Genomic DNA, 21624 nt, shown 5'->3' with positions numbered 1-21624 from the left:
AGTTATGCACACAGATAAGGGATGCCTAACTCAGATGTGAGAGCCAGCAGGGTCAGGAAACGTTTTTTGAGTTGAGAGTTCCTGAAGGACCCTTAGAGGACCTAAGGCTTTAGAAGACGGCTTTTAGAATATAGTACTGCAGGCACTAGGGACAGAAACACGGTTCTGTTGAAGAGTAATTACAGTCCATCAATGTGACAGATACTCTGAAACAGATGGTTTTGCCTTCCTGCTTAAGATTTAAGGCTTTTTACACCTTCTAAGGTGTGGGAAGCAGTCAAAAATATTAACCAGGAATTGTAATGATGAATTTTGTGCTCAGAAAAATCACTCTAATAAAGAAACTTGCCTGAGAAAAGAGACTGGAGACAAGAATCAAGGAACTATGTAGGGTAAAGAGCTCAGACTAAATCTGTGGTAATAAATATGAAAAGATAGAGCAGACCCAGAGAAATCAAAGGACCTGTTTCTGGCTTGATAAGTGTTGAAAAAGGAGAAGGAACACATTACTTGTGAGTTTGACTATGGGTGCTGCCGCTTGCCAGCCTGGCTGCCGGCTAGACAAGATGTTTACCATTTTCTGTGAGTTTGGAATCTGTTGAATACTATGAATCTTCTGTTTAAAAAAAAAAAAATTGGGATCCTGGAGTTTGGCCTAGTGGTAGAGTGCTTGCCTAGCCTAGCATGCACAAAGACCTGGGTTGGATTCCTCGGTTCCACATACATAGAAAAAGCCAGAAGTGGTGCTGTGGCTTAAGTGATTGAGCTCTACCCTTGAGAAAACCCAAGGACAGTGCCCAAGCCCTGAGTTCAAGCCCCAGGACTGGCAAAAAAAAAAATTGCATATGCTACTATGTATGTTAGGTGGCAAACTTATAACAAAGAGTTGTAACCATAGTACATCATACAAGACCAACATTCAGAAGAGGGCAGAGTAGGGGAAGATGGTTGTCATATGAAGCTTAACAGGTATGGTTGAGAATTTCCTGAGAGGATACCCGTTTGGGAAAGGTTTATGGGATTGTAAGAGATTGCATGAAACACAGAGGGACCCAACTAGCAGAAAGTGCCCCATTCCTTCATTAGTGTCCTGAAAATTAAAATATTTAGATAGATAAAACAGCTATCGCACTTACCAAAAAATCCAGAAACTTCTGTAGAGCCTTTTAGACTCAACTACATAAACCTGACACATTCTGGTAAAAGGAACTTTTTGACAATTGTGAAGACAAATATGGGTGTTTGGTCTGCCTGGAAATCACCCTCAGGTCTGGTCACAGCCCCCAGGTTCTAGTCTGAGGAATAGGCTTTTGCCCATTGGATACAACTTTGGATCAATCTAGAATCTCCTCCCCTCCTACTGAAAAGACAAGTTCTTTGTGGCCCAAATCTGAGAAACCAGGGAAAATTGGAGAACAGGGGAGGAAAGGAAGGAGAGACTGAAGGAGGAAAAGAAGGGAAGGGAGGGAAGGAAAGACCCTGAAAGAAATTTCTCTTGGTACATTACTGGGGACATTCAACCACCAGGTTACAGCTGTTTTGCAGGACCAGACCCAGGCTGTTCAATTGCTCTTCTCTCTTGGGGCACCTGGGAGTGAATTGTCCTCTATAATGCCAGCCTTCAAAGTCAGGGACACACTTCAAAATATTGTCTGGTGTTAATTTTGACCCTTGCTATAGTTTAAATTTTTTTGTATAAGCCATCTTTTTCCTTATGGAAATAAATGTGTATTATTCATAATAAAATGCAAATAAATATGTTGAATATATAATAGGTATAAATATGCTTATTATTTACAATGTAAAATATTGGTCCTGTGTATAAAATGCAGCAATAATCCAGGACCCAAAAATATATTTATCTTACCCAGTCCTAGTCTTTTTTTTTTTTTATTAGCTTACATTAGTTATGCAGAAGGATGGGAATCCTTTTTTTGCCTTATATTAAAAAAACAAATCTTCTTGAGACTTTCTTTTGCCATGATGTCTGGAGGGCTTAATCATTCCCAAGTATCCACATAACTTGGTACTTGACTAATAAAAATACAGTGGCCGAGTGGATTTGAAGAATGGTATACATTGATGTGCAGGTCTATTGTATTGGAAATGAAAGCAAATTTATCCCACAAATAAGATTTATGGGGTTTTTTTCCCCCTGAAAATACACTGATTTTGGTATACTAATGGCTCTTAAACTCATCTACCTTTCTTTTCTTTTTTGATTGTTTGTTTTGTTTCTTTAAGGCAAGATCTTGCTATGTAGCTCTGGTCTGAAACTCACTATGTCTCTATGGCCTGGAATTCTGTACTCTTAAGTACTGACTGGGATTACAGGCATGTGCAAAACCAGGTTCTTGTTTTGTTTTTTGAGACAGGGTCTCAGTATGTCTGCCAGGCTGACTTGGAACTCTGTAGCTAGTCAAGGTTGCTCTTTATCTTTCTGCCTTTGAGAGGCTTGTGGCTTAGTTCTCACCCACCTTTTTTCTGCTTATTTACTTTGTCTTTTAAAAAGGATTGCATTTAGTTGGAAATTCCAAGGATTTCTAAAAGTGTTAGAACAAGCTAGTATTGATCTATTCCTTTTCTCATGATTTTTTCTACTAGTTGAAAATTTCTTTCTTACATCTGTTTCTTCATTTGCATTGTACTAAAAGTATACAGATATCAATAAACTGCCAGAATAACTCCTGCCATATTATAAATACTCTATAAATAGCTGTGATTGAACCAGGTTCTTCAGATGGTTTTGTAGTAGTTTCTGTGTTCTTTTTGGAATTATTAAAAATGATTATGGGGCCGGGAGTTTGACCTAGTGGTAGAGTGCTTGTTTACCATGCATGAAGACCTGGGTTCGATTCTTCAGTACCACATACATAGAAAAAAGTGGTGCTGAGGCTCAAGTGGTAGAGTGCTAGCCTTGAGAAAGTCCAAGGACTGTGCTCAGGCCCCGAGCCCAAGCCCAGGACTGGCAAAAAAAAAAAAATTATTAGTCAGGCACTAGTGGCTCATGCCTGTAATTGTAACTGCTCAGGCTCAGGTGGCCTAGATCCAGAGAATTGTGGTTGGAAGCCAACCTGGGCATAAAAATTCACTACATTCCATCTCCAAAATAACCAGCAAGAAACAGTACTAGAGGCATGGCTCAAGTAATAGAGTACCAGCTGAGCAAGCAAGCCAGGGGAGTGCTAGGACCTGAGTTCAAATTGGACTACTGCCCATTCCCCCTCCAATGATAAATTTACAGAAGAGCATAATGATGGTGTGTTAGTAAATTATGAACCAACATTGTTATCTGTTCATAATAAAAAGCCTGATTCTACATGCTAACCCAGCTCTTATGGAGACAGCAAAGAATTGGCTAATGGTGGTTACTGATTTTCAATTTTGATTTTTTTCTGTTATTTTTAAAACAGAAAGCTTAATTTTGCAATTAATCCTTTTGATCTTTGCATAGATAGTTTATCAGAGGTGTTAGCATATGAAATGTAGCAAAACTAAAATAAGTGGTTTTGAGACTGAAAGACCACCAGAATACAAAAAAAGTTCAGAAATTTTAATTCAGAAAAATTATAAATTCATCAAATTTTGAATCTTTAATATGAAGGGAGAATATGAAATTTATATTCAGAAATCAAAGACATTCCTAGAATCACTTGTAAAGTATAAAATCATACCAAGACTTTTGGACTGAAGCACATCTTTAATAAGAGAATGAAAAAAAAGCTCTTGTGTTTAATATTCTGCTAAACTCTCTATATTTATAGCACTCTATAGTAACAGTTACTGTTTACAGTAATGGCACGGGTGCCAATGTATATATAAGAGAAAGCACTTGTTTCTGTCACCGGAGGCTGAAACACAGAAGCTAGGAACTGAAGTTTTAAACAGCTAAATTTGTATATACCTGAAGTTTTTTCAGCGGTCATCTTTGTGATGACACCTTTTTCAGAATCCCCAGGGTTTTCACAGCCGAAAAAAATAGGTACTTAATAAGTTCCGTCCCTTCTCTCTTTCAGTCCTGTGCCCTCATTAAGCTGGTCCTGTCTTCCAATAGGAGTGGATCCTTGCATGTTCCCGTCCTTGAAAACCTTTCTGTTAGTGGTCACTGAACAACTTTTTGAATCACATGTTTTTAAATATAATTTTGCATCAGCTCCCTTTTAATATTATTACCATAATCGTTTAAATCTGTATTAGCTGTAAATTGCAAGGAATGCTTCCAAGTGCAATATAATTAATGCCACCACCACATCCTTAAAATATGCCAGCACATGGCGCCTGCCCCTTCCCCAATCTCCCCTTCTCCCCCCCCCCACACTCCCCTTTCCCCTCTATACACATACACACACACCAGCCCCCTCCATACACGCGTGCGCGCGAGCGTGGGCGAAGCACACACCAATCTGCCACTCTCCAGCAGTCTGGCTTCTGGAGTTGGGAACTGTCAGCCTGCTGGGAGGAGGGGTGTGGGGGGAGGAGGAGGAAGAGGTGGGGCTCTGCTCTGATTAATTACCTTAGGCATTCAGGGGTGGGGCTTCCTTCAGCCATCTGCCTGAGATATGGGAGGGAGCTGGAGAAAGGAGGAGGGGGAGAGACTGCCAGAGAGGAAGAGAAAAGAAAGGAAGAAACACTAGAAAGGAAAGGGAAAGAAAACGGTGCAAAGGACCGTCAATTTCTCACCTTTAGCTAACTGGGGGGGTGGGGTGAAAAAGAGCCGTGGAGGTGTGCCCCATCTGGGCGGCTTTGAACGGTTGCTCATCTGTTCCGTTTGGTTTATGGAGAAAAAGAACATGGTAACTCAGGTAAGATTTGTGCCTCCTCGGCATGTTTCTTTTCTGTCTCTGGGATCTGAGTGGAGGTTCAGGGGTAGAGTATAGCCAGGAGAGTTTAAACTAGGGTTGCTTTCTTAAAAGGCCAGATGTATTGTTATCAGTTGAAGTGTTGGTTTCTGTCTGTGAGTGTGTGTGTGCTGTGTATCCATCTCTTCCCCACCCCCCAGCTCCATAGCAGATTCCTGTTTCCTGTACTATGCAGCTGTAGCTCAGGAAGACCCTGTGGGGATTTGTCTACCTCTTTGTCTTGGTTCTGAGAAGATGGGGGAGAGAAAGACTGCAGAGGTAGGAAGAGAGACTGCCAAAAAGAGGGAGAGAGAGTGACTTCCTTTTAAGAATTGCAGAAGAATGTGTGTTATAGGGAAATCTGATTCCCGATTCACTATGGCTTCTCAGGATTGGCTATGGAATTGCAGTTTTTGCTGCCTTCTCTGCAAAGGGCTTATTGAAGGTTAGGGGGGAAAATACTGCATTTTCATGGCTTTGTTACTGGGCAAAGAATGTTTTTGGTAGGCACCCATAGGAGCATCCAGGTGAAGCAGAGGCAGGTAGCTCTCCCAACAGGGAAACAAACCTGGATAAATATAAATGGCAATTACCCAGCTTTAAAAGACATTTGAAGGAGAGGGAATAGGAAATGGAAGATCTGTCTTCCCCCACCTCTCTCGCCCCTCCCCTTATCCTTCTGTAGTATGTCAGGCAATGTCTACTCTGTATTTTAGCAAGTCATTCCCGACTAATGGAAAGGTAAATGCTCCTACACAGATTCCTTGGTAGATCTCTTTCACCCTTCTGTGTGCTCTTTTGCACTTGTTTCTTTATGTACAGGTTGGAAAGGAGTGAAGACTCTGGAATTAATCCTGCAGGAATGATTTACATGCTGGAACATTCAAACCCTTTGCTCTCCGACTTTGGATGGGTTTCACTCAAGGTTTTTATGCCGAGTAGGGAAATTTTATCTCTGGACAGTGCTTTCCTTTTAAGGAGGGTGCCCTTTTTTGAATCTCTGTCTCTCTCTCTCTCTGTCTGTCTCTCTCTCTCTCTGTCTGTCTGTCTCTCTCTCTCTCTCTCTCTCTCTCTCTCTCTCTCTCTCTCTCTCTCTCTCTCTTTTTCCCCCCTCCAAGTCACCACCAGAGGGTGAGAGAGGCAGTGAGCTATCAGGAAAGATGCTTCATCTTCAAAACTGGAATCCTGTTCCGTTAAAATGTTATATAATAACCTGCAGTAGTATGTGGATGGAGAAGAACCTATAGTGAAACACACCCATCCTGATCCAGAGGAAGAAGTTTCAAATAAATCCTTCCAAAGTATTTTTCACCAATTTAGAGTTTGGAGATGATGTATCAAGAAACCCTTGAAACTATTGAAATATTTCTCCTTATACTTCTTATCCTTTTGTAGAGTCTCTTGAAATATCATTTTTTCTTTTTTTATATTTCCATAAAAGAGAAAACCTATTTATTTCTGGTTCTCTTCCTTCGTTTGGAGATTATACTTGCTGAACCTTGGAGCTCTCATTCAATTTTCATTAACTGGCAGTATTAGAGGGTAACAGCTCCCTTCTGAGCTCTTACTGAAGGCTCTTCAACTATTTGAGTTTTACCTATTTGTACTTTAAAACCAGTGAGAGTTATCTAAACCAGGAATTTTTATACTCAGTTTTCTGCTGGCTCATGGAACATTTCCCTTTAGTTTATAGAATAGCTGAAGTATGTGTGTGCTAAATCTAATGCTCGTGTATATTTAACATGGCCTTAGTTGTCAGTGTTATACGAAATTATAATGTTAGAAATGAAATAGAAGAAATGGTGGGTATATTGTGGTGGTTAAGAATTCTAATAGTTAAATTTAAATTATTGAATTTTCTCAGAAGATACTGAATACCAAAGGAAAGACGTAATTCATTTTTGCCCATGCTGAAAAAATATACAGCTGGGAGTAAAAAAAAAAGAATTTTCAGATTCCAGCATATTTGTTTTTCATGTATACATTCTCTATGGTAATGTAATACATAGTTATTAGTGATCTAAAAAACATAGAGGAAATAACTGGCTGGGCCAATTGTTACCTGCCCTTTTGTATTGTTTAGGTTTCTGTTCAGTTGTGTTGTATGGTGTTTATTTAGTTTTTGCCTTTCGTTTTTAGGTTAGATACCCAATGCAAACATTTGATAATAAAACCTGTTCATAAGCTTTTTTGGTATAAACTGTGCTGGCTAGCGCTGGTTTCATTACAAAATTTAGTGTCCTGACTAGCATATTATGAAAGAGATGTTTCATTATGATACTATACAGGTTCTTTGCATCTTCACACTAGGCCTTTTCCACAGCTACTATTTCCATCAGTCAGTTTGTAGAGGAAGGCTTTTCTGGCAATGACACTCTTACGGTCCATTATTAGCTCCATATTGGTATTTGATTAGAGTATGCTTAACTATTACATATGCTATAGTTTTATATAAGCTTTTTTGTTGTAGGGAATTTCCCTGTCGTTTACAAAAACCATTTGACAAAATTTAATATTGTAACCAGAAATGTTTATGTGATATTCTAAAGAATAACTTTTGATCTCTTCTCCATTTGTATATTGCAGGGATTTTTTTAAATTAATGTCTCCTTTTTAATTTGATTTGCAGGATCAGAAATACTGTGTTTCCCATGTATGAAAATAACAAAGTAGGACTTTAAAAAAGGAAAAAGAAAAATTATACTCATAAGAGTTGAATTAGAAAAATAAAATTAAAAATGACACAAACTTGGTTATATTGTTTATTGTTTGTAGTAAACTGCATTAGGTAAAGAGGAAAGATGTTACAAATAAGAATGTGAATGCAGATTTTTTGTGATCTATGATGGTATAAGATTGCTAGTTTGTACAGAGCATAGACAGAGCCCTCCCTTTCTTGGACAGCTCAGTGCTTTGCTGGCATTTTCTTCAAAATCTGTTTTCCATCAGAACCCAGAGAAGGGAAGGTGTTAGGAAAAGGGAGTTTGGAAAGGGAGTGCTGTTCCTTTAAATAGTGCTGTGCGTCCATGTGGCAGCAGGCCGCAGTGGAGTGTATTCTTTTGTAATGAATCACCAGTTCCATTGTCTGCTATCTCCCCCTTTGTAGCTGGAAGGCTGAAGTCTTTTACCTGAGCTGCTGCCAGTTTGCTTTCTGTTCCAGGGTGGTTGGGAGAAGAGAAAAGGGAGGAGGGTATTTTATGATTAAATTAAAGACAGATAAAAGAGCAGGTATGTTTGCTTTGTTTCATTTTCTCCATCCTTTCTGTTTTCGTTTTCTGAAGTGAGTTGAGAATCTCTTGTTTGATTTTGCTAAGCATATCCATTTTCCATGAAGTCTGGAAGACTGCAGATTATTTAGTCTCCATTTTGTGGCCTTACTCTAAAGTGGTTCCGTTCGTTTGCCTGCCAGTCATACTCCTTTCTACCCAGACCTTGTCCCACCCTCCATCCACAGAGCAGAGCTCACAGTTTGTTTTGGCACACTTTCTACCTTCTATGGGCCGTGCAGGATTCTGGGGAAGTTAGGGGATAGGAGTGGATTGTGGGTTGGAGACTAAATTTATGTCCCTTTTATAATGAACAAAAACCCCTCACTTTTTCCAGTGATTTAGTTTCTTCTGAATTCTTCTACATTACTTCATATCTTTAGTTAACCACTTCTTTACCATATTGACTCTTGAAAAAAATGCTATCTTTAAAATTGCTTAGCTTTCATGAAACGATACCCAGAATTCCATAAATAGATATTTTATTAAAAGTGAACAGTTTTGATTGATTTTGTGGTGTTTTATTCCAGTTTCACACAGATACTTTATTTCTTTACCCTTCTCTGTATTATTTTTCTTTCATCTGTAGTTCTCTTTGGGTTGCATTTGAAACTGGTTAAGCCTTATATTTGACAAAATGCTATGAAGCTTATATTTCTACAGAAGATATCTCCTTGCTGCAAAGTAACAATAGTCTTCATCTCTTCCAGTGGCAAAAATTCCTGGTTTTGTTCTTTCACCTCTCTGTTCTTCTCTGAAAAATAACCAAACTCACCTCTATGTAAGTGTCTACTCAGGAACAATTTCATCTCTTTTGACTATTGGTTTATAGAAGGTCTGAATGTTAACTTCTCATCAATAATGATTTTTCTTGTTTCACAGACATCTGTTTGTGACAGTCAGATTGCCCCTCCACTCTATCACACTGATGCCTACCTAGTCTTTCTGCCTGCTTCTTGTCCCTGAGATCTGATATTTGTTATCATCCCTACTGTTTCCTGCTAGAGTTGTGATTTGTCATCCTACCCCCCACAACATTCCAGAACTCATGTCAAATCTCCCTACACACTTCTTCATTCTATGTTATGTATGTGAACTCTGCCAATCACAGGTGGACTTCTCTCCTGCAGTCCTTTGTTTGGGGGTCCGATCAGTGCCTAGCCTGCCATTACAATATGCTGTTTACATTTTCCTCTCTTACTATTAGTATGATTAAATTCAGGTAAATGTGGTATCAAGTGATTCCTTGGAGGTCATTTCCAGAGTGACTCACTTAAAACATTCTAGGGTGACTCACTGAAGATTAATTTTGTCAGTCTTGTGCATAAATCTTAATGGTTGCTTCCTTTCCATGGAAAATAAACTTCTGTGACTATCTGAGTAGTAGAACATACAAGTATAACGTGTATGTCCATCCTAATCTCTTGTCACTCAGGTTTCATTGCAGTGACAGTGACCTACTTGCTGGTCCCCTGAAATTCTTTGTACCATCTTGCTACAAGCCTTTCCTCTTCCTCTCTCCTCCTTTTCATTTTTTTCCCTTCTTTCCTTCTGCCTGTCATGCTCTTCCCACAGAATTCAGGTGGCTTGCTCTACTCATACATTTTTTTCTCCAAGGAGAATCTTACCTTGATTATTCTTCCTAAACTTCCTACCCCATTCTCATTTTCCTTTACTTGTCATTATTTTTATTTTTTTATCATAGCTTCTCTAGCCCCCCTTTTAACGTTGGCTGTTTTTAAGGCAAGATACTTTTTTTATGCTCAGGACAGCCTAGGCTGCTCCCCTTCTGTTTGTGCATCATTGGGGATGTCAGGCACACCCCACCTCACCCAGTCATTGGCTGGAGTCTAGCAAACTGTGCCTGGGCTGACCTTAAGCCATGATCCCCTAATCCCTGTCTCCTAAGTAGCTAGGATTACAGGCTTGAGGAGTCATACACAGCTATAACTTGTTCTTTTACCTAGTGTTAGTTCTCTGATGAGAGTCTTTGCAAGATGGTGTGCAGAGAGACAAACCAAGATTCAAATGGAAGAGATGAGATTTTTAAGGACTTATAGAACAGAATCCACATACTTTTTCTGGAAGGACCAAATAGTACCAAATAGGCTTTGTAGGCTATTCTGTATCTTCAAATTCTGCTAGGCCGTAGCATTAAAGAAACAATAGTAATACCTCAAGGAAAGAGTGTGGCTATGCCCAAAATTTTATTTATTGACATTAAAATTTGTGCTTCGTGTAATTTGTATGTGTTATTAAGTATTATTACTTTGAGCTTTTTTTTTTTCAGCTACTCAACGATGTAAAGGCCAGATATGGCTTTCAAGTTATAGAAAAACAGACCTGTGGACCAGCTTTTTGGAGAAAGCCATAGTTTGGTGACTCCTGAGAGATTCAAGTCCTGGCTAATTTTTTTTGTTGTTTTTAGATTAAATACTGCTTTACACAATATAGCTGATGACAGCCACACAGTTTTAAGCAGGTGTTTTGTTTTGTTGTACCAATCCTGAGGCTTTGAATTCAGGCCCTGAGTACTGTTCCTGAACTTTTATGCTCAAGGCTGGCACTCTGCCACTTGAGCCATAATTCCACTTCTGGCATTTTTGGTATTTAACTAGTGATGAGAATCTCAAAGTTTGAAGTTTCTTGTTCAGGTTAGCTTCAAACCACAATCCTCAAATCTCAGCCTCCTGAGTATCTAGGATTACAGATGTGAGCCATCAGTACCTGTCTAGTTTTGAGCAGTCTTCACAGTTCATCTTGAATCCCTGTTAGAATGAAACCCTGATTTTCATGCCCTACCCCCAGAAAATATGTATATTCCCCTTTGTCTACTTTTCTCCTACCTAGCACCAAATCTGAACTGTTTTCAATTCACATATGCCATGGTAATACCTTATAACTGTTCACATGTTCGTGTTCATAAATCATTACTTTGAGCCTTTTTCTCCCATGATTTTCCCCCCATCTTTAAAGATTTAGCCTAGACTTTTCCTACTTCAGAGGTAATCCTTTGTGCTTCGTGGCCTGTGTGTATTGGGTTTTATAGGGTCAGGGGGTTGGGGAGGAGATTGCTTTTTTTTTTTTCCTTTTGATGCATCAAAGATTTATTTTTGGGAGACAAGCATTCTGTCACTTTGGCCACATCCCTTGCTAGCTCTTTCTGCTTTAGTTTTTCAGATATAGTCTCTTGCTTTTGTCACAGTGGCCTCAGAGTAGACAATACCTGACCTAACTGTGCTTCCCAAGGTGCTAGGATTACAGACATGCAGTACCATGCCCATCATGTATTGTTCTATGTTGTTACTTATTACTGTAATTGGAGCATATTTGTCTGTAAAATGTTAGAAAATGAGAACATTTCAGGAAAAAAAATCATGTAGTATAATCTTGAAGAAACTTCCCAAAGTGCTGAGATTTTGACACCAAGATTTTGAAAAATAGAAGAGATTAGACACAAGTGAGTTCCTAGAAGTCTAAAGCAAAATCTTGCCTGCTAATACTTTATTGATGAGAAAGATCTCAGGGAAGCAAGAAGAAAAGGTGTGAATCAAGACTGAAAGCAGTACAAACTTTGTAGCAGCCCTGGCTTATTAAATGTCTTTGGTACAAATCTTCAGAGAATGGGGCCAGGATCATGGCCTAGTGGTAGAGTGCTAGCCTGGCATGCATGAAGCCCTGGGTTTGATTTCCCAGTACCACATACACAGAAAAAAGCCAGAAATGGTGGATATGGCTCAAAGACTAACTTTGAGAAAACTCAAGGACATTGCCCAGGCCCTGAGTTCAAGCCCTGGGACTAGACGAGGTGGGGGGTGGGGAAGGGAGGGAGGGGGGAGAGACAGAGAAAGGGGAGGCATGGGGGAAGGAGGAAATCTTCAGAGAAAACAAGGGCCTCTCTTTGGCTGCCCCCAAACAGATGTGGAAAGATGTTTTGTGGACCAGTTTCCTCCTATCTCCTGCTTCTCTTTCTATTGGTCAGTTCATACATAGCAAACTCATCTTGGCCCTTCCCATTCTTTGCTGTCATTTGCAGTTGCATGCATGGGTCTGCACTGGGCTGTGTTTTGTGTACCTAAATCTGTGCTTGTCTGACAAATCTAACTAAAATGCTGTGAGCAATCTTGGAACCTCTGCCTTTCAGAGATGTTAAAAAAAGAGACATACTCCCAAGAGGACTGGCAGAATAAGGCACTATAGCTTTTTAGCATAAACTCTTCTGTACTGTTTGATTTGCTATTATGTGCACATATAAATTTAATAAAAAATAAAATTTGAGGGGCCGGGAGTTTGGTCTAGTAGTAAAGTGCTTGTCCAGTATGCATGAAGATTTCTTGGTACCACATACATAGGAAAAGCCAGAAGTGGTGCTGTGGCTCAAGTGACAGACCACTGGCCTTGAGAAAGCCCAAGAACAGTGCTTAGGCCCTGAATTCAAGCCCCAGGACTAACAATAAAATAAATAAATAAATAAATGATATTTGAAAAGGAAATATGAATCACCAAACACAACTTAGGGGGGGAAAATCAACGGATCTTTTAAAATGCATTTAGCATTGGACCACTAGAATTGTACCTTTCTTCCTTCCTAACCCTTTCAGTCTTGATTCTCAGTTAACACACAGTCCCTTGAATTCAGATGTCAGTTCTTTCTTGTGCCTGGTTAGCCATCCTTGCTGCTTGCTATAAGCAGGTCCTACTGATTCTCTCTTTGGATGGTCTTCAGCATAAGGTCTCTAGTTCTCTCTCTTGGTTACCACTCATATCTTTATTGTGAACATTTTCAAAGTTTATAGTATCCTTTAACTGGTTCCCTTGTTCTTTATTCCTCAGGTAACTTATGTTTCCTCATGCTGGGCTTTCTCTTCCTATATTTGCATATTGTAACTTTAAAAAAATAACAAAAGTTTGATTTGTATGTCATGGGATTGTAACATACTTTTTTTTTTTTTTTTTTTTTGTGGGTCATGGTTCTTGAACTTGGCCTGGGCACTGTCCCTAAGCTCTTCAGCTCAAGGCTACCGCCCTGTCCCTAGGCCTGGGCATTATGCCTGAGCTCTTCAGCTCAAGGCTAACTACTGCTCTACCCTTGAGCCAAGCCCCACTTCCCATTCTCTAGAGGTTAATTGGAGATAAGAGTCTTAGGTTCTTTTGTGCCCAGGCTGGCTTGGAACCTTGATCCTCAGATCTCAGCTTTCCAGTAGCTAGGATTACAGGCATGAGCCGACACGCCCAGCTTGTAACATACTTTTAAAAAATTCCTTTAATAAGTATTTACTGAGGAAGTGATGTAGCAAGAGTGTACCAGTTCCACCTGTGCCACGCCGTTTGTCACTCAAGTGAAGTATTATACTAATTTCCTTATGGTCCTGCTAGCCTTTACCTTTGGCTGAATGAGCCATTTAAAACCTAAAGTCTGAGCCTGCCATTTGTCACTCAAAGCTCTACTGCTTTCTAATGAGCCAAATACCTGCCTTTGGCTGTAAGTTTCACTGGCTTTCTCCAAGATACCACTCTGTCTCCACCGCTAGCCACCCTCCTCACTTCGTCTCCCACCTCTCTGTTTCTAGTTCCTAGAATGAGTGGAGCATGTTTTGGCCTACAGGGTTTTCTACTCTAGATATAGACGTGGTTTGCTGCCAAAGGGTATGTGTACTTGAAGAAAAGCTTTTTTCCCCATATATTTCTTAATAGAAGGGTTACATTATATTCACCAGATAGAAGGTGCATTACTTCACAAACATTGATATCCTTTCTCATGTCTTGGTCCCCATTTCCCTCCCCCCACTGCCGCCTCTCATCTTGTTTCCCCCCCTTACCTATCCTAATTCAAATAACCAAATAAGCATATATACAATATATCAGATAACAAGGTGAGATACTGTAACAATATGAGATAACCAAGAGACAGCAAAAGAGATGAGAAATAATGTAGTACATTAAGGACAACAATCACTCATTATATGGCTTTGTTTCTATATCCTGGAGGTCCTTCCATTGAGCATCATACTATATGGCTTTATATATCTAGGCTTTGTTCTATTGTAAATTTTTGCTAGGAGAGCCCAAGGTTTCTATTGATTATGACAAATGAGGGAAACCATTGAGCCTATGTTCCTTTGAGTCTGGCTTACTTCACTTAATATATTTTCTAAGTCTTTTCCATTTCCTTACAAATGGGATGCTGTCATTCTTTCTGACAGCAGCATAGAATTCCATTGTGTATAAATACCACATCTTGTTGATCCACTCATCAACTGAAGGGCGCATCTAGGTTGGTTCCATATCTTTGCTATCTTAAATAGTGCTGCAGTGAACATCGTGCTAATGGATTTAGTATGTCCTTGTTTCTAGACGATTAGGTAAATGCCAAGTAGTGGAATTGCTGGGTCATAGGGGAGCAAAGAAAAGTTTTTTGAAGACAGACTTTTGCAATATTCTTTTTTTTTTAAATCTCTTTTTTCCCAGAGCGTATATGTGTGTGTGTGTGTGTGTGTGTGTGTGTGTGTGTGTGTGTGTGTGTGTGTGTGTGTGTATGGAGAGAGAGAGAGAGAGAGAGATTTTTGTCCTCCATGGGGCTTGAACTGGGTACTGTCCTTGAGGTCTTTTTTTTGCTTAAGGCAAAAAAAAGTAGTGCTTTGAGCCATAGCACTACTTCTGGGGTTTTTTGTTGTTGTTGTTGTTGTTTTTATTTATTTTTTATTGTAATTAGTAAAAGGGTTACATGATATTTGCCAGATAGAAGGTGCATTAATTCACATACATTGATACCCTTTCACATGTCTTGGTACCCATTACCCTCCCCCCCACACCCCCCTTGGTTTTCCCCCCTTCCCTATCAAATTTCAAATAACCAAATACAAATAAATTCAATATATCAGATAACAAAGTGAGATACTATAACAATATGAGATAACCAAGGGACAGCAAAGGAGATGAGAGATAATGTAGTACATTAAAGGACAACAATCATTCGTTATATGGCTTTTGTTTCAATTCTAATTATGGTTAATTAGAGATCAGAATCTTAGGGATTTTCCTGCCCAGCCTGGCTTTTGAACCATGATCCACAGACCTTAGCCTCCTGAGTAGTTAGGATTACAGGCCTGAGCCGCCAGCACTGGCTTCTAAGGCTTTTAATATAATATTCTTATTCCTGCCCTTATGTCAGCTTCTTTTCTCTTTTTCTCTCTTTGGTAGCAGGAGTTTAGCCTAGTGGTAGAGTGCTTGTCTAGCATGCACGAAGACCCGGGTTTAATTCCTTGGAATCACATACCACTCTAGCCATATCTTCACTTCTTGCTTTTTGGTGATTAATTGAAGAGTCTTTCAGGTTTGTTTGCTCAGCTACTTTGAACTATGATCCTCAGATCTCATCCTTTTGAGTAGGTAGGATTACAGGCTTGAGCTTCCAGTATTTATAATGATTCTAGATTTTAAAGCTGGTGTATCTCTTCATATTTTTTCAAATTAACAGACAGCTGCTGCATTTTCCCTCTAGCCATAGACATCTAAGCTGCTCTTGTAGCAGATCTGAATTATAGGCCTTTGCATAGGAATTATGCGAAGCGCCTTACATATATTCTTCTTCCTTTCTACTCTACCTACAAAGGCAGGTAGAGTTTGAAATCTAAGCCTAAGCGAGTAAATACAAAATATACAAAACGTATAAATGATATAATTTATAAAACATTTAAAAGCACAAATATTTTTATTCTATAGAAATAATTTATATTGCCTCCTGAAGATGACTAGTGATCTTGTCAATGGTGAGAAGCTGGTGAGAATAAGCTCTGCCAGACCAATGCTGGCATGAATATGGGAAATTTTCAGATTTACAGCCTTGCTGGTGAGAAACAGCACAATAATAGATATGTATACTAGTGGAGAAAATTAGAATAAAGTTTAGAACAAAAACAACAAATGAGAAGATTCTTAGTCTTAGGAAAATGAAGATAACTATATTTTGGGACATTTTCTCCATGCTTAAATGATGTGCTATATGTAGAGCTTTATTTTTTGCCCAGATACCATCAGTTAGTTTTGATACACCTTTTTCATCTAACAAATTTGTCCTACAAAGGCATAGTGTTAAATTTGTCCTATGGCTCTCCATTTAAAGACTAGCATGTTCTAGGAACTTAAGCGCTACATATAATTGATTTAAGAAACATTCAGAGCAACTCAATGGGACCCAAGACTACTTATGGAGCAAAAACAAAGCAGTCCGTTCTACTTGTTATCTCATATAATCTTCACAGCAACCCTCTGAAATCAGTGGTCCATCTAAGATGTACTCAAGATGTAAGCTCAAGTCTGGACATCATGCTTTCTTTTGTTTTGTTCTCCCATGAAAGTTTGGGGAAGAGAGTGGACACATTTGGGCCTAAACAGTATCTGGAAGTCACACCAAGATAGGTGATTGCTGTGGGTAAGGGTTCAGATTTAGCCCTACTCATTACACCTGTTTCTCATTCCCAGCAAGCCAGTGTTCTTAAATTCTACTTGTAAGATGAAAGGAAATCATCTGCACTCAGCACATGCGCATCTTCATATATAAAACCTAAGAAAGCAACATTATTTCATTCTGCACTGTGTTCTCTATTCCAGCCAAACAGAGCAGGCTGCTGAAGTAACTTTCTATTTCAATATTCCTTTACTCAGAATGTTTACTTAATATTTGTTTTTAGGTATCACGTGAGGTTCTACATTGTACAAGATCGGCCTCACCCATCATGATGAGTCTTTTAATCTAATAGAGGAGAAGAAACATGTTTGGATGTGTTAAGTATTAGGCTTTGAATTTATATTCCTTGTACACATTAGTGTTGCATTGACATTGCAAGAACAGAAGACTCTGAAAGCCCTAACCTAGGAATATGTTTACAAATTTGCAAGTTCAGGGAAAGATCTATTGTGCCTATCCTTGTGGGCTCCAAGAGAAAGTTCATGATTGGTTTTCTCATGTGAAATAAGCTACTTATTAGCTTTTTACTATTAATAATAAAACATTTTGATGTAAACACATAGGTGGATTCATCTATTGTACTTTGCTTCTAAACTTCGAACTTTGGAATGCAGCTACAATTTTAATAGAACTCAAACCATTTGAGATTTTTTTCAGTAATAGCATATTTGGGGAAATACTCAGATACTGCATAGTGAGTCAAAATGAAGCCACTCTTTATCAGAGTTCATTTTTAGTGTATACAGATAATTGTTGTTATATTTTAACGTAAAAAGTTTACAGCATTGCTGTAAATAACAAAACATTTCTACACATAAAGTGTTCTTGACCTAATAGAGTTATACATTTCCTTTCTAGGAAGACAGTCTCACCTAGCCTGGCTTGCTTTTGAGCAAAGTATGCAAGGCCTGGGCTTCATATGGATCATAGAAAATGTTTTTACCTGTTTCCCCATCTCCTATTGCTAATTGATGTGTTTATTCACTTGACTGAGCCAGTTGGGTCAAGATTGCCCCGGTGGGAGAATTCTAACTGTGCTATGTGCCATAGTCGTATTCCCAGCAGGTTAGGGTACAGAATGGAGGCAGAAGTCAAAGCCAGGAGTAAGAGCCCAAGACAAGTCTCCTTGGTTTTGTGAATGCTAACTTGAAAGTATTGCTACCAGCTGTTTAGTAGGCCCCACCAAAGAACTTCCGAGAGGTGATATATAGGTGTAAAGGACATACATCTACAGACCCTTAGCTATTCCTTCTCTGTTGCTTCTCTAATCTACCTGAATTTGGTTCTTTCCTTTTTGACATCTGTGTTCAGACCTGAGATTCCTGTGTGTGTTTCCTACAGCAAACAGGGATAGGTCAAGCACCAACCAAATAATTGGCAGGAAACGGGAAAGAATTACTTTTCTTCTCCCAGGAATCCCAAAATATCTATGGAAAAAAAATCATATACATCTGAAATTATAACCTGGCCTAGAGATAATGAAAATAAGTTACATAGTGTTGGTGACAAAAAGAGGCTTTTTCCTGAGAAATGTTTGGGTAAAAAAATTTAATGTTTTGGGCCAGGAATTTGGCGTAGTGGTAGAGTTCTTGCCTAGAATGCACAAAGACCTGGGTTCAATTCCTTGGTACCACATACATAGAAAAAGCCGGAAATCGTAGTGTGGCTCAAGTGATAGAACTCTAGCCTTGAGAATGCCTTAGGACAGTAATTAGACCCTGAGTTCAAGCCCCAGGACTGGCAAAAAAATAATAATAATTGCTTTATTATTCCCTTAATAGCTAAAGGGAAGATTTTTATGTATAGCAATCCTTAGTTGCAAGTAGAGCTGATACTTCAACCCTGGAGACAGTGTTTTGAGGGTTTTGGGTTTTGATAATATAACTTTTAAGCAGAGAACCAGAACTGTTTTTCTCTAGATAAGCTACTTGAGCTTGGGGTTGTGGTAGTGATGGTGGTGGTGGTGGTGATGAGCAAGCAGCACAGTAATTCACTGCATTAGCATGAATTACTTGTTGCTTATATGGCTTTGTCATTACCTTTGCTATTAAAAACATTATCATTTGTAGATTTTGTTGAAAAGTAGAATGGGCTTTTAGGTGCATCAGAAAACCTGCGGAGATTGGGCAGATATATTTCCTGTCTTGATCATGGTGATGTCATGACAATACTTGTGTATGTGTCAAAACATCTAATTTAATTGGACAATGTAAATAAGTGTGTACTTTAATGCCTGACCATTATACCTCAATACAACTATATTAAAATTCCTTGCTTATTTTGATAACAAGAAAAATGGACTGATCCTGATAGTGTTTCCATGACTGCTGCTGAGTTTGAGCCATTTGTAATTCATCTTGTGTGAGTTGTTCAGTTACATCTTTCAACTCTTCTTCTTCCAATGTATTTTTGTGTGTGCCTGTCTTGTTAATAGGTATAACTCACTTGAATTAGGAATTAGTGGTAATAACTCATTTTCTTTCTTACCTTTTTTAACCCAGTTGATTTTTTGTTTCATTTATTTGGTAGTAGGAAGGTTTTGAACTCAGGTCTTTGCCCTTGCTAAACAGGTACACTTGAACCAGTTTTGGCTAAAGTCTCATATTTTTGCCTGCAGTTGGCCTGGGTCAAGATCCTTCTACTTACTGCCTTTCTCAAAGCTAGGATCACAAAGCACACCAACATGCCCAACTTGTTGGTCAAGACATGATCGTGTCTCTCTAATCTTTTTTAGTAGGGATTATAGGTATACACCAACTCATATAGCCTCTTCTTTCCATCTTAACAAGAATATCTAAACCTGTTGTTTTGTTCCTTTTTTTTTTTTTTAGTTTTCTGGTCTTCAGAATCCCATCCATCCCAGTTGTCCTTCTATATACAATAAAGTATACAGTTTTTGTTCTTCTCTTTGAAAATCATTTTAGCTATTCTATTATAATTTCATATACATTTTAATAACCATTTGTCAGTTCAAGTAAAAATGCCTGTGAAGTTGTAACGGGTATGTGGGATTGGTGGCCATCTTAAGAATATTGAGTATTGGGGCCTGAGTTTGGCCTAGTGGTAGAATGCTTACCTAGCATGCATGAAGACTCAGGTTCAATTCCTCAGTACAATGTACATAGAAAAAAGCTACAAGTGGTGCTGTGGCTCAACTTACAGGACTCTAGCCTTGAGAAAAGTCCAAGGACAGTGCTCAGGCCCTGAGCTCAAGCCCCAGGACTGGCAATAAATAAATAAATAAATCTTTAAAAAAAAAAACCGAATATTGAATGTTCTGATCTACACTCATGTATCTTTCTCATTTAAAACATCCTTTATAAATTTGTTGTTTCATTTTACACAGTGGATATTGTAATAATGGTTAAACCTTCCTTTAAAAAAAATAATAGTACGAGTTGGAAGCCAAGTAACTCATGCTTTATATATCCTAGCTACTCAGGAAGCTGACATCTGAGTATCATGGTTTGAAGCCATCCCAGGCAGGAAATCATGACTTGTTGTCTCCAATTAACTACCAAAAAGCACTAACTAGAGCAGTGGCTCAAGTGGTAGAATGCTAGCATTAAGATAGAAAGCAAGCCCCAGGACTGGCATCCAAAAAACAAAAGCAAAAACATATGATCTTTTTCAAGGATTCTGAGCTTGTACTTGGTGACTCAAAAGATTATGGAGATCATGTTTAGAAGACACTGTAGAAAGAACAATTTCCTGCCTCTTAAAAGGTAGAGATCCCCTCTCAAACTGAGAAGAAAGGATAACTGGTATGAGAGGAAAGAAGAGATGATTGTTTTCTTATTTGGAAGAAGTGATGCCTTTAAGGGGGGCCAGGAGTTTGGCCTAGTGGTAGAGTGCTTGCCTAGCATGCACAAAGACCTGGGTTCAATTCCTCGGTACCACATACATAGGAAAAAAAAAGCCGAAAGTGGTGCTGAGGCTCAAGTGGTAGAGCTCTAACCTTGAGAAAGTCCAAGGACAGTGCTCTGGCCCTGAGCTCAAGCCCAGGACTGGCCAAAAAAAAAAAAAAACAAAAAGAGTCACTAAGGAATTAGACCCCACTTGTAACTTCTTTAATAAGAGAAATTTCCAAGACACCTAGTATTGGGATTGAACCAAGGTTTCTTTTACCATGCTAGGCAAGTGCGCTCTCACTTGAGGCAAGCTTAGTTCCAACTTTGTTTTTGTTTTTGGTTTTTTTTGCTCATAGGGCTTTGAACTCTGGACCTGAGCATTGTTACTGAGCTCTTCAGCTCAAGGCTGCCACCCTACCCCTTGAGCCACAGTGCTGCTTCCAATTTTCTAGTGGTTAATTGGAGATAAGAGTCTCATGGGGCTGGGAGTTTGACCTAGTGGTTAAAGTGCTTGCCTAGCATGCATGAAGACCCGGGTTCGATTCCTCAGTACTACATACATAGAAAAAAAAAAGCTGAAAGTCGTTCTGAAGCTCAAGTGGTAGAGCTCTAGCCTTGAGAAAGTCCAAGGACAGTGCTCAGGCCTTGAGCTCAAGCCCAGGACTGGCAAAAAAAAAAAAAAAAGAGTCTCATGGACTTTTGTGTCCAGACTGGCTTTGAACTGCAATCTTTAGATCTCAGCCTCCTGAGTAGGTAGAATTACAGGCATGAGCCACCTCGCTGGGCTATTTTTTTTTTTTTCTTTTTAACTTGGCTTAAAGGATCTTTTTTTTTTTAATGCAGGTTTGAACTCAGGGCCTTTTACTTGCTCAGCTTGCTTACTTGGCTGATGTTCTACCATTTGAGCCATACCTCCAGCCCTACTTTTTGATTATTTTGGAAATAGAAGCTGCCATCCATCAGATCTCAGCCTTCCAAATAGTTAAGATTATAAGCATATGCTACTAGTGCCCAGGAAAGGAAATTTTTTTTACCTATGGCATCTGGTCAACTTTATGTAGTCATGGAAGTATCTGATAACCACAAATAGGCACAAGTTGGAGTGTGCATGTGTGCCTCCATAAGTACATCTCTAACGGTATGCTTAATTTTTCCCCAATCCTGGGACAATAATGGTTCAGAGACTTTTGTGTATTCACCTT

At 39.0% G+C, this 21624-nt stretch overlaps 1 protein-coding gene across 18 annotated transcripts in view; it reads left to right on the top strand.

Annotated features, from left to right (window-relative positions):
- Positions 1 to 21624, top strand: part of Rbfox2 (RNA binding fox-1 homolog 2) — a 232279-nt gene that overhangs the window by 159110 nt on the left and 51545 nt on the right. The window contains exon 1 of one of the 18 annotated variants that reach the window (XM_090328624.1): positions 4541 to 4802. The exons of 16 other annotated variants lie outside the window; for them this stretch is intronic. In XM_090328624.1, the coding sequence (XP_090184750.1) occupies positions 4776 to 4802 (27 nt within the window). In that variant the 5' untranslated portion in view covers positions 4541 to 4775. Of the gene's footprint in view, positions 1 to 4540; positions 4803 to 5062; positions 5118 to 21624 lie in introns of those variants that run through there. One more of the 18 variants, XM_090328625.1, reaches the window with a different exon arrangement.

The sequence above is a fragment of the Megascapheus bottae genome, chromosome 2 (assembly GCF_031878675.1).
Source record: "Megascapheus bottae isolate mThoBot1 chromosome 2, mThoBot2.hap1, whole genome shotgun sequence".
Lineage (NCBI taxonomy): Eukaryota > Metazoa > Chordata > Mammalia > Rodentia > Geomyidae > Megascapheus > Megascapheus bottae.
The sequence above is the reverse complement of the archived record's forward strand: the minus strand, read 5'-3'. Positions and strand labels throughout refer to the sequence as shown.